General features: G+C 46.8%; 1 protein-coding gene across 1 annotated transcript in view; it reads left to right on the forward strand.

Moving 5' to 3' along the window:
• Window positions 1–3,350: 3,350 nt before the first annotated feature.
• Window positions 3,351–14,671, forward strand: part of rrp9 (ribosomal RNA processing 9, U3 small nucleolar RNA binding protein) — a gene marked incomplete at its 5' end in the record, with an annotated part of 58,254 nt that continues 46,933 nt past the window's right edge. Inside the window, 5 exons of the mRNA XM_038812193.1 lie at window positions 3,351–3,442; window positions 10,588–10,694; window positions 11,563–11,630; window positions 13,076–13,117; window positions 14,534–14,660. Coding sequence (XP_038668121.1) covers window positions 3,351–3,442; window positions 10,588–10,694; window positions 11,563–11,630; window positions 13,076–13,117; window positions 14,534–14,660 — 436 coding nt within the window. The remainder of the gene's footprint in view (window positions 3,443–10,587; window positions 10,695–11,562; window positions 11,631–13,075; window positions 13,118–14,533; window positions 14,661–14,671) is intronic.

Genomic DNA, 14,671 nt, shown 5'->3' on the forward strand with positions numbered 1-14,671 from the left:
AACCCCCTCCACCCCCCGTAACCCCTCCACCCCCCGTAACCCCCTCCACCCCCCCGTAACCCCCTCCACCCCCCCCCCAGTACCCCCTCCACCCCCCCCCCCCGTAACCACCGTCCACACCCCCCCGCCCGTAACCACCCTCCACCCCCCCCCCCGTAACCAACTTCCACCCCCCCCAGGTGGGGTGACCACGCGTCCACCCCCCCCAGTACCACCTTCCACCCCCCCCCTAACCACCATCCACCACCCCCCCCCCCCGGAACCACCTCCACCCCCCCCCGTACCACCTCCCACCCCCCCCCGTAACCACCTCCACCCCCCCCCGTAACCACCTCCACCCCCCCCGTAACCACCTCCACCCCCCCGTAACCACCTCCACCCCCCCCCCGTAACCACCTCCACCCCCCCCTCCCCCCGTAACCACCTCCACCTCCCCCCGTACCCACCTCCACCCCCCCGTACCCACCTCCACCCCCCCGAACCACCTCCACCCCCCCATAACCACCTCCAACCCCCCCCCCCGTAACCACCTCCAACCCCTCATAACCACCTCCACCCCCTCATAACCACCTCCACCCCAACCTGTAGAGCCAACCCCATACTCCCCCATAACTCCCCCAACAACCATCTCCAACCCCTGTAACCACCTCCACCCATCACAGACACCCAACCCCCACAGCCATCAATCCACACATGCCCCACCTCGCATCCAGTATCCCGATATGTCCACTGAATATTATAATGACAGATGTTGACATTCCAGACCTGTTTAGTATCTGAAGAGAGTATCTTTATAAAGTGCTGGTTGTTTTAGCTTTCACTAATAGAATTAATTTCTATTGAATGTCTTGAATTTATACGATGTGGTGATGCTCGCGTTGGACTGGGGTGAGCACAGTAAGAAGTCTTACAACACCAGGTTAAAGTCCAACAGGTTTGTTTCAAATCACTAGCTTTTGGAGCACTACTTCGTTCACCTGAAGAAGGAGCAGTGCTCTGAAAGCTAGTGATTTGAAACAAACCTGTTGGACTTTAACCTGGTGTTGTAAGACTTCTTGTTGTATTTATATGATGTCTTTAAAAACCTCAAGATGTCTAAAATGCCGCACAGTCAAGTACTTGGGTCACTGTTTGTGCCGAGTCTGCACTTTCTCCCCGTGCCTGAGTGGGTTTCCTCCGGGTGCTCCAGTTTCCTTCCACAAGTCCCCAAAGACGTGCTTGTTAGGTGAATTGGACATTCTAATTTCTCCCACAGTGTACCGGGAGGCGCTGGAATGTGGCGACTGAGGGATTTTTCACAGTAACTTCATTGCGGTGTTGACTACTGACTGGTGGCCCTGATGTCTGTTATCATGAAATGCTTATAGCAGCTAGTCATGAGACGGATCAACGCCAGCCTCCCAGACGGTCTCGATCCATTGCAGTTTGCCTGTCACCGAAACCGGTCCACAGCAGATGCTATCTCCCTGGCTCTACAATCAACACTCGAACACCTCGACAACAAGGGCACCTATGCAAGACTGCTCTGCCTTCAACGCCATTATCCCGACAAGACTAATAACCAACACTGCAATCTTAGATTTGACCCCTCCCTGTGCAGCTGGATCCGTGACTTCCTCACCAACATACCGCAATCTGTCTCCACAATAGCCCTCAACACCGGGGCCCTGCAAGGATGTGTACTCAGTCCTCTACTGTACTCCCTATATACGCATGACTGTGTGGCAAGATTTAACTCCAACTCAATCAATACGTTTGCGGATGACACGATTGTGATGGGCCATATCTCAAACAATGACGAATCAGACTACAGAAGGGAGATAAATCACTTGGTTGCATGGTGTACCGAAAATAACCCCTCTCTAAATGTCGGAAAAACCAAGGAACTGATAATCAACTTCAGGAGGTATAGCACAACTCACTCCCGTCTGCATCAATCAGAAGTGGAGGCTGTCGATAGCTTTTAGGTTCTGTGGGGTCACCATCACCAACAGTCTGTCTTGGTCCACTCGCATTGATGCAACAGTCAAGAAAGCCCAATAACGTTTCTACTTCCTGAGGAAGCTAAAGAAATTTGGCACGTCAGTATCGACTCTCTCAAATGTCCACAGATGTGCTACAGAGAGCATCCTATCTGGCTGCATCACAGCTTGGTATGGCAACTGCTTGGCCCAAGATGCAAGAAACTGCAGAGTGTGATGAACTCAGCCCAACACATCACACAAGCTTGCCACCCTCGCATTGATTCTGTATATGTCTTCCGCTGCCTCAGGAAGGCAGACAGCATTATCAGAGACCCCTCCCACCCAGGCATTGCCATCTTCCAGATCTTTCCATCAGGCAGAAGGTACAGAAGTCTGAAGACTCGCACATCCAGACATAGGAATAGCTACTTCCCCACAGCTACAAGAATCCTCAATGACTCCCCCTTGGACTGATCTGTTCCCTGTAAGAACACTATTCACGATGCCCAATGCTGCTCTTATTCGTGTATTTGCTTTGTTTGGCCCCTTGTTCCGCACTGTAACCAATCACTTGTTTGTCGATGTACCATTTGTCAATGTATCTGTTGATTATTCTTTTTGTCTACTATGTACATACTGTGTACGTTCCCTTGGCCACAGAAAAATACTTTTCACTATACTTCGGCACATGTGACAATAAAAAAAATCAAATAATCAATCATCAAATCATGTAAGCCTACTTTTGACACTAATAAAGATCATGACTTTTGAAGTGGTCATTTGATCATTGTTGTAATGTAGGAAATGCAGAGACCAAACTGCACACAACTAGATTTCCCCTCCCTGTAAATCATAGAATTTACAGTGCAAAAGGAGACCATTCAGCCCATTGAGTCTGCACCGGCACTTGGAAGGAGCACCCTTCCTAAGCCCACACCTCCATCCTATCCCCGTAACCCAGTAACTCAACCTAACATTTTTGGACACCAAGGGGCAATTTAGCATGGCCAATCCACCTAACCCGCACATCTTTGGACTGTGGGAGGAAACCGGAGCACCCGGAGGAAACCCACACAGATATGGGGAGAACTTGCAGACTCCACACAGACAGTGGCCCAAGCCGGGAATCGAACCAGGGACATTGGAGCTGTGAAGCAACTGTGCTAACCACTGTGATACAATGCTGCCCCTGTGTGGATAATCATTGGATAATCGATTTTAGTGATGTAGGTTGAGGAATAAATATTGGTCAAGATGCCGGCTCCGTTGCTCGTCATTGAAATTGTGATATGAGATTTTCTACTTTGCCTGAGAGGGCAGACCGTGTGTTAGTTTAACATCATATCTGACATCCAGCTCCTGCACATGGATATCTAATTTTCTATCTCTTCACAGGCTGACGATGGAGAAGCTAAAGTCCACAAGAGGTTCACTCCGAAGCTGAATGAAGAGATTTCCAGTGACTCGGAAACGGAAAGGTGACCAAGTGTTCACATTGTGATTATGCATCTTTGCACACTGAAGCAAAATTATATCTTACTGGATCAGACTTGAAACCAGAGCCATGGAGATAGCAGACCCATGTTACATTGCAGTCTGAGCATGTCAGCTTGCAGATGCAGACATGAGCATTGCTTTGTTCCATGCAGCTGTCAGCTTCCCTTGTCCTTTATATTATCTCCAGCCCCCTATCCATCTGATGCTGCCCATTACGCTGCTCTCCCCCCCCCCCCCCCCCCCCCCCCCCCCCCACACACACACACACACACACACACACACACTTCCTCCTGTAAATATCTTTTTCAAATAAATTTAGAGTACCAAATTTTTTTTTTTCCAATTAAGGGGCAATTTAGCATGGCCAAATCTACCTAACCTGCACATCTTTGGGTTGTGGGGGTGAAACCCACGCAGACACGGGAAGAATGTGCAAACTCCACACGGACAGTGACCCGGGATCAAACCCGGGTCCTCAGTGCCCTAGGCAGCAGTGCTAACCAATTGTCACCGGGCTGCCCACTTCTCCCTGTAAATAATCTGAAGGTACTGAACTCATTTATATTAGGATCACAGTAAGTGTTCACTTAGAACATTACAGCGCAGTACAGGCCCTTCGGCCTTTGATGTTGTGCCGACCTGTGAAACCACTCTAAAGCCCATCTACACTATTCCCTTATCGTCCATATGTCTATCCAATGACCATTTGAATGCCCTTAATGTTGGCGAGTCCACTACTGTTGCAGTCAGGGCATTCCACGCACTTACTACTCTCTGAGTAAAGAACCTACCTCTGACATCTGTCCTATATCTATCTCACCTCAATTTAAAGCTATGTCCCAGGGGACTTTGCCCCCGACGATGTCGCGGGCGCTGATCTCGTTAATTTTAAAGAAGGACAAGGACCCCCAGCAGTGTGGTTCATACAGGCCCATATCTCTCCTCAACGTGGATGCTAAGGTGCTGGCAAAAATCCCGGCCACCAGGATAGAGGACTGTGTGCCAGGGGTTGTGCACGAGGACCAGACAGGTTTTGTGAAGGGAAGGCAGCTGAACACGAATGTGCGGAGATTGCTGAATGTCATCATGATGCCGGCGATGGAGGGGGAGGCAGAGATAGTGGTGGCGCTGGATGCGGAGAAGGCCTTCGATAGAGTGGAGTGGGGGTACCTATGGGAGGTGTTGGGGAGGTTTGGATTTGGTGAAGGATTCATTAGATGGGTAAGGCTGCTATATGAGGCCCCGATGGCCTGCATGGCCACGAATAGGAGGAGGTCGGAGTACTTCTGGCTTTACCGAGGGACCAGGCAGGGTTGCCCCTTGTCCCCCTTGTTGTTTGCACTGGCAATCGAGCCGCTGGCGATGGCGTTGAGAGATTCAGAGAGGTTGAGAGGCTTGGTGCGAGGTGGAGAGGAACATAGGGTGTCGTTGTATGCCGACGACCTGTTACTGTATGTGGCGGACCCGGTGGGAGGGATACCGGGAGTGATCGAGTTGCTAGCTGAGTTTGGCACCTTTTCAGGTTGTAAATTAAATTTAGGCAAGAGCGAGGTGTTTGTGGTGCACCCTGGAGACCAGGAGGAAGGAATTTGTAGGCTCCCGCTTAGGTGGGCAGGGGAGAGCTTTAGGTACCTGGGGGTGCAGGTGGCCAGCGACTGGGGGACTCTTCACAAGCATAACTTCACCAAACTTGTAGATCAGATGGAGGAGGAGTTCAAGAGGTGGGACATGCTGTCGTTGGCGGGGAGGGTACAGTCCGTCAAAATGACGGTGCTTCCGAGGTTCTTGTTCCTCTTTCAGTACCTGCCCATATTTATCCCCAGGGCCGTCTTTAGGAGAGCGACTAGCATTATTTTGAGCTTTGTGTGGGCACATGGGACTCCGAGAGTGAAGAGGGTTTTCCTGGAGCGAGGAAGGGATAGAGGCGGGCTGGCGCTGCCCAACCTTCTGGGGTACTATTGGGCAGCCAATGTGTCAATGGTGCGTAAATGGGTGATGGAGGGGGGAGGGGCGGCGTGGAAAAGAATGGAGATGGCGTCATGTAGAGGTACGATCCTGGGTGCCATGGCAACGGCACCATTGCCGCTCTCCCCTAAGAGGTTTACCACGAGCCCGGTGGTGGCGGCGACCCTAAGAATCTGGGGACAGTGGAGACGGCATCGGGGGGAAACAGGGGGCTCGATGGAGGCTCCACTGGGTGGCAACCATCGGTTCATCCCGGGGAACACGGATGGGGGATTTAGGGGGTGGCAAAGGGCGGGCATCAGCAAATTGAGGGACCTGTTTATTGGCGGGTGGTTTGCGAGCCTGGGGGAACTGGAAGATAAATTTGGCCTTCCCCAAGGGAACATGTTCAGATACCTGCAGGTAAAGGCGTTTGCTTGGCGACAGGTAGAGGGATTCCCTTTGCTGCCCTCACAGGGGACGATGGACAGAGTGCTTTCGGCAGTGTGGGTTGGAGAGGGGAAGGTGTCTGACATCTATACGGTAATGCAGGAGGTGGAGGAGTCGTCAGTGGAGGAGCTGAAGGCTAAATGGGAGGAGGAACTCGGGGAGCGGATAGAGGACGGGACTTGGGCGGATGCCTTGGAGAGAGTTAACTCTTCCTCCTCATGCGCGAGGCTTAGTCTCATCCAATTTAAGGTGCTGCACCGGGCCCACATGTCCGGGACCAGGATGAGTAAGTTATTTGGGGGTGAGGATAGGTGCACCAGATGTTCGGGGAATCCAGCGAACCACGCCCATATCTTCTGGGCATGCCCAGCACTGGAAGAATTCTGGAAGGGGGTGGCGGACACGGTGTCGAGGGTGGTTGGATCCAGGGTCAAACCAGGGTGGGGACTCGCGATCTTTGGAGTTGCGGTAGAGCCGGGACTGCAGGAGGCGAAAGAGGCCGGTGTCCCTAGTAGCCCGCCGAAGGATTCTGTTACAGTGGAAGGATGCAAGGCCCCCAAGCGTGGAGACCTGAATCAGTGACATGGCGGGATTTATAAAATTGGAAAAGGTCAAATTTGCCCTGAGAGGATCAATACAAGGATTCTATAAACGATGGCAGCCGTTTCTGGACTTCCTGGCTCAGAGATAGGTAACTTGGTCAATAGCAGCAGCAAGGCGGGGGGGGGGGGGGGGGGGGGGTGTGCACTATTGTAGTGTCTATGCTGTAACTTTATAGTGTGTTAATTTGCATTGTTGTTAAAATGCTGTGTTCATGGAGGTGGGGCGAATGTATATGATTGTTAATATTATTGTTATTTTCGGTATTTTACTAAGGTGTGTCAATGTATAAAATCAAAATTTTTCAATAAAAATTATTTCAAAAAAAAATAAAATTTAAAGCTATGTCCCCTCGTGCTAGACATCACCATCCGAGGAAAAAGGCTCTCACTGTCCACCCTATCTAATCCTCTGATCATCTTGTATGCCTCAATTAAGTCACCTCTTAACCTTCTCTCTAATGAAAACAGCCTCAAGTCCCTCCGCCTTCCGTCATAAGATCTTCCCTCTATATCAGGCAACATTCTGGTAAATCATTGCACCCTTTCCAATGTTTTCACATCCTTCCTATAATGCGGCGAGCAGAATTGCACGCAATACTCCAAATGCAGCCGCACCAGAGTTTTGTACAGCTGAAACATGACCTCATGGCTCCGAAACTCAATTCCTCTACCAATAAACGCTCACACACTGTACGCCTTCTTAACAACCCCCTCAACCTGGGTGGCAACTTTCAGGGATCTATGTACATGGACACCGAGATCTCTCTGCTCATCCACTACCAAGAATCTTCCCGTTAGGCCAGTACTCTGTCTTCCTGTTATTCCTTCCAAAATGAATCACCTCACACTTTTCTGCATTAAACTCCATTTGCCACGTCAGACCAGCACTGCAGCTTATCTATGCCCTCTGTAACTTGTAACATCCTTCCGCACTGTCCACAACTCCACCGACTTTAGTGTCATCTGCAAATTTTCTCACCCATCTTTCTACGCCCTCCTCCAGGTCATTTATAAAAATGACAAACAGCAGTGCCCCAAAACAGATCCTTGTGGTACACCACTAGTAACTGGACTCCAGTCTGAACATTTCCCATCAACCACCACCCTTTGTCATCTTCCAGCTAGCCAATTTCTGATCCAAACTGCTAAATCACCCTGAATCCCCAGCCTCCGTATTTTCTGCAATAGCCTACCGTGGGGAACCTTATCAAACGCTTTACTGAAATCCATATACACCACATCAACTGCTTTACCCTCATCCACCTTTTTGGTCACCTTCTCAAAGAACTCAATAAGGTTTGTGAGGCACGACCTACCCTTCACAAAACCGTGTTGACTATCTCTAATCAAATTATTCCTTTCCAGATGATTATACATCCTATCTCTTATAAACCTTTCCAATACTTTGCCCACAACAGAAGTAAGGCTCACTGGCCTATAGTTACCGGGGTTGTCTCTACTCCCCTTCTTGAACAAGGGGACAACATTTGCTATCCTCCAGTCTTCTGGCACTATTCCTGTAGACAAAGATGACTTAAAGATGAAAGCCAAAGGCTCAGCAATCTCCTCCCTAGCTTCCCAGAGAATCCTAGGATAAATATCATCCGGCCCAGGGGACTTATCTATTTTCACACTTTCCAGAATTGCTAACACCTCCTCCTTATGAACCTCAAGCTCTTCTAGTCTAGTAGTCTGAATCACAGTATTCTTCTCGACAACGTTGTCTTTTTCCTGTGTGAATACTGACGAAAAATATTCATTTAGCACCTCTCCTATCTCCTCAGACTCCACGCACAGCTTCCCACTACTGTCCTTACTCTTACCCTGGTCATTCTTTTATTCCTGACATCGATAGAAAGTGTTAGGGTTATCCTTGATCCTACCTGCTAAAGACTTCTCATGTCCCCTCCTGGCTCTTAGCTCTCTCTTTAAGTGGAGGTGGTCTCCGGGTGCGGGTGGGAAATGGGCAGGGGGGGGTTGTGTAAGCAGCCATGGAGAGGGGGTGGTGCGGGCGGTCCGCAACTTTACAATGTTGAGTTATGACAAACAGCACTTGTTTTGACTTTCCAACATTGGTTTTAACTTTCGAAGCCACATCAACCAACAGGTTTAAACGTTTGTATGTGTGCAACTTAAGGGTAACGCGCGGTGTACAGTACTTTTTGTCTGTTACCCATTTTCACTTTGTTTTTTTTTGATTTCAATGTTGTTGCTGTTTACAATATAAATACATTCATGTTGTTATATTGCTTGTCTGTAATAGATTGAGTGCAAAATTCTGGGTTATTTTGGTGAAAATAGCGTATTGGTTCAGGAACCAATCCCCTGCATTTATTACTTTGTTCTTCGGAGAAATCGATTCCGAGTTACGTTTCAAGTTAAGGTGAGGTTTTCAGGAACCAGTTCTCCCCAAGTCCAAGGACTACTTGTACTAGACCAATGGCTCAGCTTGAAAGAGTGTAAAGGTCAGGCATCTGCATGGATGTTTGAAGGTGGTAGCACATTATGAAAATGTAGTTTTAAATGCAGATATCTTAGGCTTCATAAATACAGGTATTGAGTCTAAAAGCAGGGGAGTTAGGCTGAATCATTACAAAAGCTTGGGTTTGGCCACGAGGATTGCATTCAATTCTAGTCATCCCATTTTAGGAAGGATATCGGGGTCCTCGAGAGATTACCGAGATTTACCTGAACGGTTTCATGGATGCGGAACTTTATCCACCAGGTTAGGTTGAAGAAGCTGAGGCTATTCTCCTTGGAGTAAAGGAGATTGAGGGGAGATTTGTTCGAGATGTGCAGGATTATGATGGGTTTTGGTAAGATCAACAGGAAAAACTTCCCATTAGTCGATGGCACAAGCATTAGGAGACACAGAATTTGGACGAGATGCAGGGAAATGTGAGGAAGAATAACGAGTGGTTATGATCTGAAGTGCACTGTCTGAGTGTGGTGGAAGAGGCGACAGTGAAAGACTTTGAAAGGAAATTGGCAAGGCATTTGAAGGAAATAAACCTGCAAGACGACAGGGATAGTGCGAGGCAATGGGACTGACTGGATTGCTCTGCTGAGAGTCAGTGTGGGTTCGATGGGTTGAATGGCCTCCTCTGTGCCAGAAATTGCCCTGATGTGTACATATAATGAAACACTGTTTAGGATTGCCAGTGTCAGTCTGGCTGTTGCATGGTCAGAGTTCCCATTTTAAACATGGGTGCACCAGGCATATCTCCATGTTAAGTCCCTGCCTCACTGCATCCCCAGCCTGAGTAAGGTGCTGTGGGTCAAACCGATCACTGAGTGGAGGCCTGAATATTGTTGCAGCTGAAGGAGTGACTGGCAGGTCCTGACAATCTGTCACTCTCCCGGTGTTCGGTGCGTGTGATTTGTTAGGGAATGGAGTCCCTGTTCTGAATCCGGTGGATGGGGAGGAAGAGGCTGTGTTTGGCCTGATCTTGGAGGTGTTCTTATGTCAGTAATGGACTGAACTACTCAAATGGTATTGCAGCTAAGCAATTGCTCTGCTCATTGTGCCAGTATTTAATTTTACTCACAAGCTAAAGCGTAAGCTTCTTCCACAGAACAATTTACAAAAAACAGTTGTCAAGAACACTTTGAGGGCGTTTCCCCAAAGTAGTACGCACCAATCTTTTTACTTAAAATGGAAAAAGTTTGTTTATTTTCACACTATTGCTCTGGAAATTACTTGAGAAAAGATCACTAATATATTAACATACAAATATTCATTACAGAGGAAGATAAAAGCAACAATTCTAAACATGAATCAATATGAGTACATATTCGGTGCAGACCTGGTGTGTTTCAAAGTTGGGTGTTTCATTGGCTGAAGTGAAGATCTTGAGGTTGTGGAGATCTGTGCAGCTGTGTTGGCTTCCACTGGCCTCTCAACCCCATGTCCGCAGGTTGTTTTAACAAGTGAGCTTGATAGGTGGAATCAAAGCAGGAACTCTGCTTGATTTTTCCTCCCTTTCAACCCACATTCAGTTCAAATGTACTGAGCCTAAATGCAAACCCATTTCCCTCCAAAACCACCTGAGCAAAGAACAACTAACAAACCTTTTGTACCACTGCATACCTCTTTAAAATTAAAGCCCGTTTCAACTTTTCTCTGATAGTGTTGGGCGCAATAAGAAAGATGCAGAGGTTTTGGAGATCGAGGAGACAGCACAAGAGAAGAAGTTACGGCTCGCCAAGCTCTATCTGGAACAGCTCCGAAGGGAAGGTACGGATAACAGGCTGCATAAGGTGCCAGTTAATAAATATTGTTCAGCGATAAGGGGTCAACTCTTGCGATAAGGGCAGCACGGTAGCATTGTGGATAGCACAATTGCTTCACAGCTCCAGGGTCCCAGGTTCGATTCCGGCTTGGGTCACTGTCTGTGCGGAGTCTGCACGTCCTCCCCGTGTGTGCGTGGGTTTCCTCCGGGTGCTCCGGTTTCCTCCCACAGTCCAAAGATGTGCAGGTTAGGTGGATTGGCCATGATAAATTGCCCTTAGTGTCCAAAATTGCCCTTAGTGTTGGGTGGGGTTAATGGGTTATGGGGTTAGGGTGGAGGTGTTGACCTTGGGTAGGGTGCTCTTTCCAAGAGCCGGTGCAGATTCGATGGGCCGAAAGGCCTCCTGCACTGTAAATTCTATGATAATCTAACCAGTGCCAGCTAATTCTGGAAGGGCTAATTTCCAAAGAATCTTCCTCCATTCATATCACTGCCAGTGCATCAAACCGTGCTTTACTGGGACTGTCACAACGGGATGGGGAGACACACAGCCTGGCCTGGTACAGAGTCATAAACATCGGCTCCAGGTTTGGTCCATGTTGAGCTGGCTGGACAGAACTGGGATTGCAAGTTAGTCTCAGTGCCTTGTGCTATGGAGCCAAAGATAATATCTTGTTTCGAGTGGGCACGGCTGCTGTGAAGTGGATCTGAGTGATCCCCTCCCGTTCGCAGAGGCTTTCTGTACCTCTGATTTCAGAGCAAATTGACTGTTTGTTAGTAGTCGTGGCATTGGAGCTGGTGTGTTACTGTTTCCTTGCCTTTGAATAGCCCCGAGATCAGTTGTCATAATTCTGATTGATTTTTATTTTGCAGAAGAGGAGAAGGCAGAAGAGGAGCAGCTTGAGAGTGACCTGATTGGAGGCAGACTGCAGGAAGAAGTGGTAAAAAAAAATCAATGCTGCCTGTTTAAAGCGAAATAAATGAATTGTGTCAGTCAGTAGCTCCATCTAACCCAACCGTTGGAGTTGCTGGGTTTATACTTTCTGTACAGATTTTTTCCTATTCTTTTCGGTATCTCGATCTTTTGGTAGCTGTCCATTTGAAACCAGGAGCTCACTGCACTGGAATCACTGGCAGGAACCCATGTGTAAGATCTCTTATTTACCTTCTAGTAAGAGTTGATTGTCCAGTTGATTGGAATCCAAAATACAATTTTATTGCTAATGGTTCACTTCAGCACGCTGCATTAGAACTAAATCAAAACGCAGAAACAAAATATTCAAATACATGGCAAAATGTTCATTAATCAAGAAACGCAAATAAATCACTTAAAATAAATGAATGGAATGATTCATGAACTTGAAACTCTGGGACGAACCTTGACCACACGGTCTTACTCTTAAGGGAATCTCTACCTATGGACTAGTCCTTCATTTACTCTCATTGGTTTCTAATTCTCAGCTGGGTCCTCGTGGTTTGTTCAAATACATGTCTGTTACTTAGGAGGCAATTTACTAATTAAACATTGGCCATTACTTAAGACTGACTGGTGGCTGTCAGGAATAATTTAATGTCTATGTGTGCTGCTTTACGAGGATGGGATTCTCAGGCCACAGCTAGGCATTAAACTTGCTCTAGCTATTTAATTCCCATACATTCCCATTACTGCATGCGCTGGAATACAGTAGTCCATTCCTTGTATGGCACATTTGTTGCTGAATTTCTGCAGACATGGCTCTAAAGTTCACTAGTTTATTCATTATCTGAAACAATGACTATCTTTCCACAGTCATGCCTTTTGAATAATTTTATCCTTTAGCTATGCACTCAATCAATACCCAAGGCATCCAATAAATCAATAATTTATTGAACTAATGCCATGTCACGTTACAGTTGCAGCATTGATTGCGATTGTGGCACTTTATTTAAACCAGCAATACTGTACGCTTACCAAACAAGGACCAGTGTTGATTGTGTTCAGAATGAATCTGCACCGCCTGATGTTAAATTGTACAGTGACCACTGAAGACTTAAAAAAAAAGAGCTCAGCAGTAGCTCCCATATCAGGAATTACACAATCCCTAAGGCTCCTCCAGATGGGCAATTCAGTATCACTTTGTGCTGATTTGCCGTTTTATGCTGCCCCTCTGAAGTTATTTGTAAAGATTTCCTGATTTATTTTATATTAAAAAATGTTTCTGTCAGAACAAATTTTAATCCAATCTACGTTGGCAGTGTTTCAGAGGAGAGAGTTTGCAGCCCGGGGCCGGCTTAAAAGTTTATCAACTAATTGTTAATCTTTGGTTTTCTATCTGGTTGGTTGTTTTTTATACTGTAAAGATGTAGCCTCGACAAGTGTTTTTTGATTTTTGTCATCTCTTTGCAGCTTGAACAGAAGGGAAAACTTAAACGACTTCTCGCCAAAGATGTGAGTATAAGTTTAAAGGCCTTTGGGTTGATTTTCCTCACAAACCTAAGCATAAAGCCCAAACTTCAGCCTTTGTGCAACAAACTTTTCTCATGTGAGTGTCGGTTTCTACAAGTAGCCTGTTTTAAACCTGTATCGTTTACTCTAATCCTGGTCTAACAGTTAAACATAGTCACGTTAAATTGCATACTGGACAAAAAGGTGTTACATTCTCATAGTAGAAACTGTTGACTTCAGACTCCTAGTTATGTGTTATTAACTGAAAGAATTACACCTCAAGATTTTATATTTAAAATATATATACTGTGCAAGAGTTAAACTAAGTGCTAATTTAACACATTTTTATAAACGCCTATACTTTAAATTGTAACATCTCAATACGACTCTCCCAGTTCTCATTTAATTTCCACCCAAGAGTTCCCCTGTGCTTTACAAATCTGGAGGGTTGCTTTACCACCATCTGGGACCAAACAAAAATGTGCCACAGCTCCATGGAATTCACTTTGATTCTCCTCCATATTTCTCATATTCCCCAAAGTTCTTGTATCCTTCCATCATCATCCGGCTTGGTGAGCTCTCGAACAGAAACTCAGATTTGTGAGCTTCCCACCCCAACTATGGGCCTCCGTGCATTCTTGCTTGGTGACTTCAAATGAGTAAAACTCTTGGTTTCTGATAACTCTGTTACTGGCTACAGCCCGGCCGATTCTCTTGTGTCTCAAAACTGCTGCCTGGCCGGCTGACTGACTGTCTGTTTTTGCGAACAATCACCTGACAAAACAAAAACCAAATAATACCTCCCTGCAATCTATCCCCATGTCAATGTAGTATACCTTGGTTGTCCCAGTTAGAAATTTACTAACTTTTTAAAATTCAGATCTCTCTGTCCTGGGAAACCATATGAATAGTTAAACCCCTTGCTGCCTCATGGCGCTGAGGTCCCAGGTTCGATCCCGGCACTGGGTCACTGTCCGTGTGGAGTTTGCATATTCTCCCTGTGTTTGCATGGGTTTTGCCCCCACAACCCAAAAGATGTGCAGGTTAGGTGGATTGGCCGCGCTAAATTGCCCCTTAATTGGAAAAGATTAATTGGGTACTCTAAATGTACATTAAAAAAATGTCCATTGTTGGTGTGTGGGCAGTATTTATTTCCCTATCCTTGGTATGTCGTGTTCCCCCCCCCCCCCTACCACCACCACCAATTGGGTGAGTATCCTGGATCTCCTTATTGAACACCATTAAGAACCATAACTTGGTGACTAAGGATGGGTACATTACCCGCATCTTAAAAAGAAATGTTAAATCTATTCTTTTCCCTTTGATTTCTGAAATGGTGATTCCTCCCAATATCGAGTAGATCCTGTTTATCCTTCTTGTTGTATTTTGAAAGTGACCATAACTGTTGTTTTCTTTCAGTATCTCCCTCCTGATCTATCCGAGATTCGTCTGTTACGAGGCCATCAACTTCCAGTCACGTGTCTGGTCCTGTCCTCTGATGATAAATACATTTTCTCAGCCTCCAAAGATGGCTCCATCATTAAGTGTAAGTTTCCA

This window comes from Scyliorhinus canicula, chromosome 11, assembly GCF_902713615.1.
Source record: "Scyliorhinus canicula chromosome 11, sScyCan1.1, whole genome shotgun sequence".
Taxonomy (NCBI): Eukaryota; Metazoa; Chordata; class Chondrichthyes; order Carcharhiniformes; family Scyliorhinidae; genus Scyliorhinus; species Scyliorhinus canicula.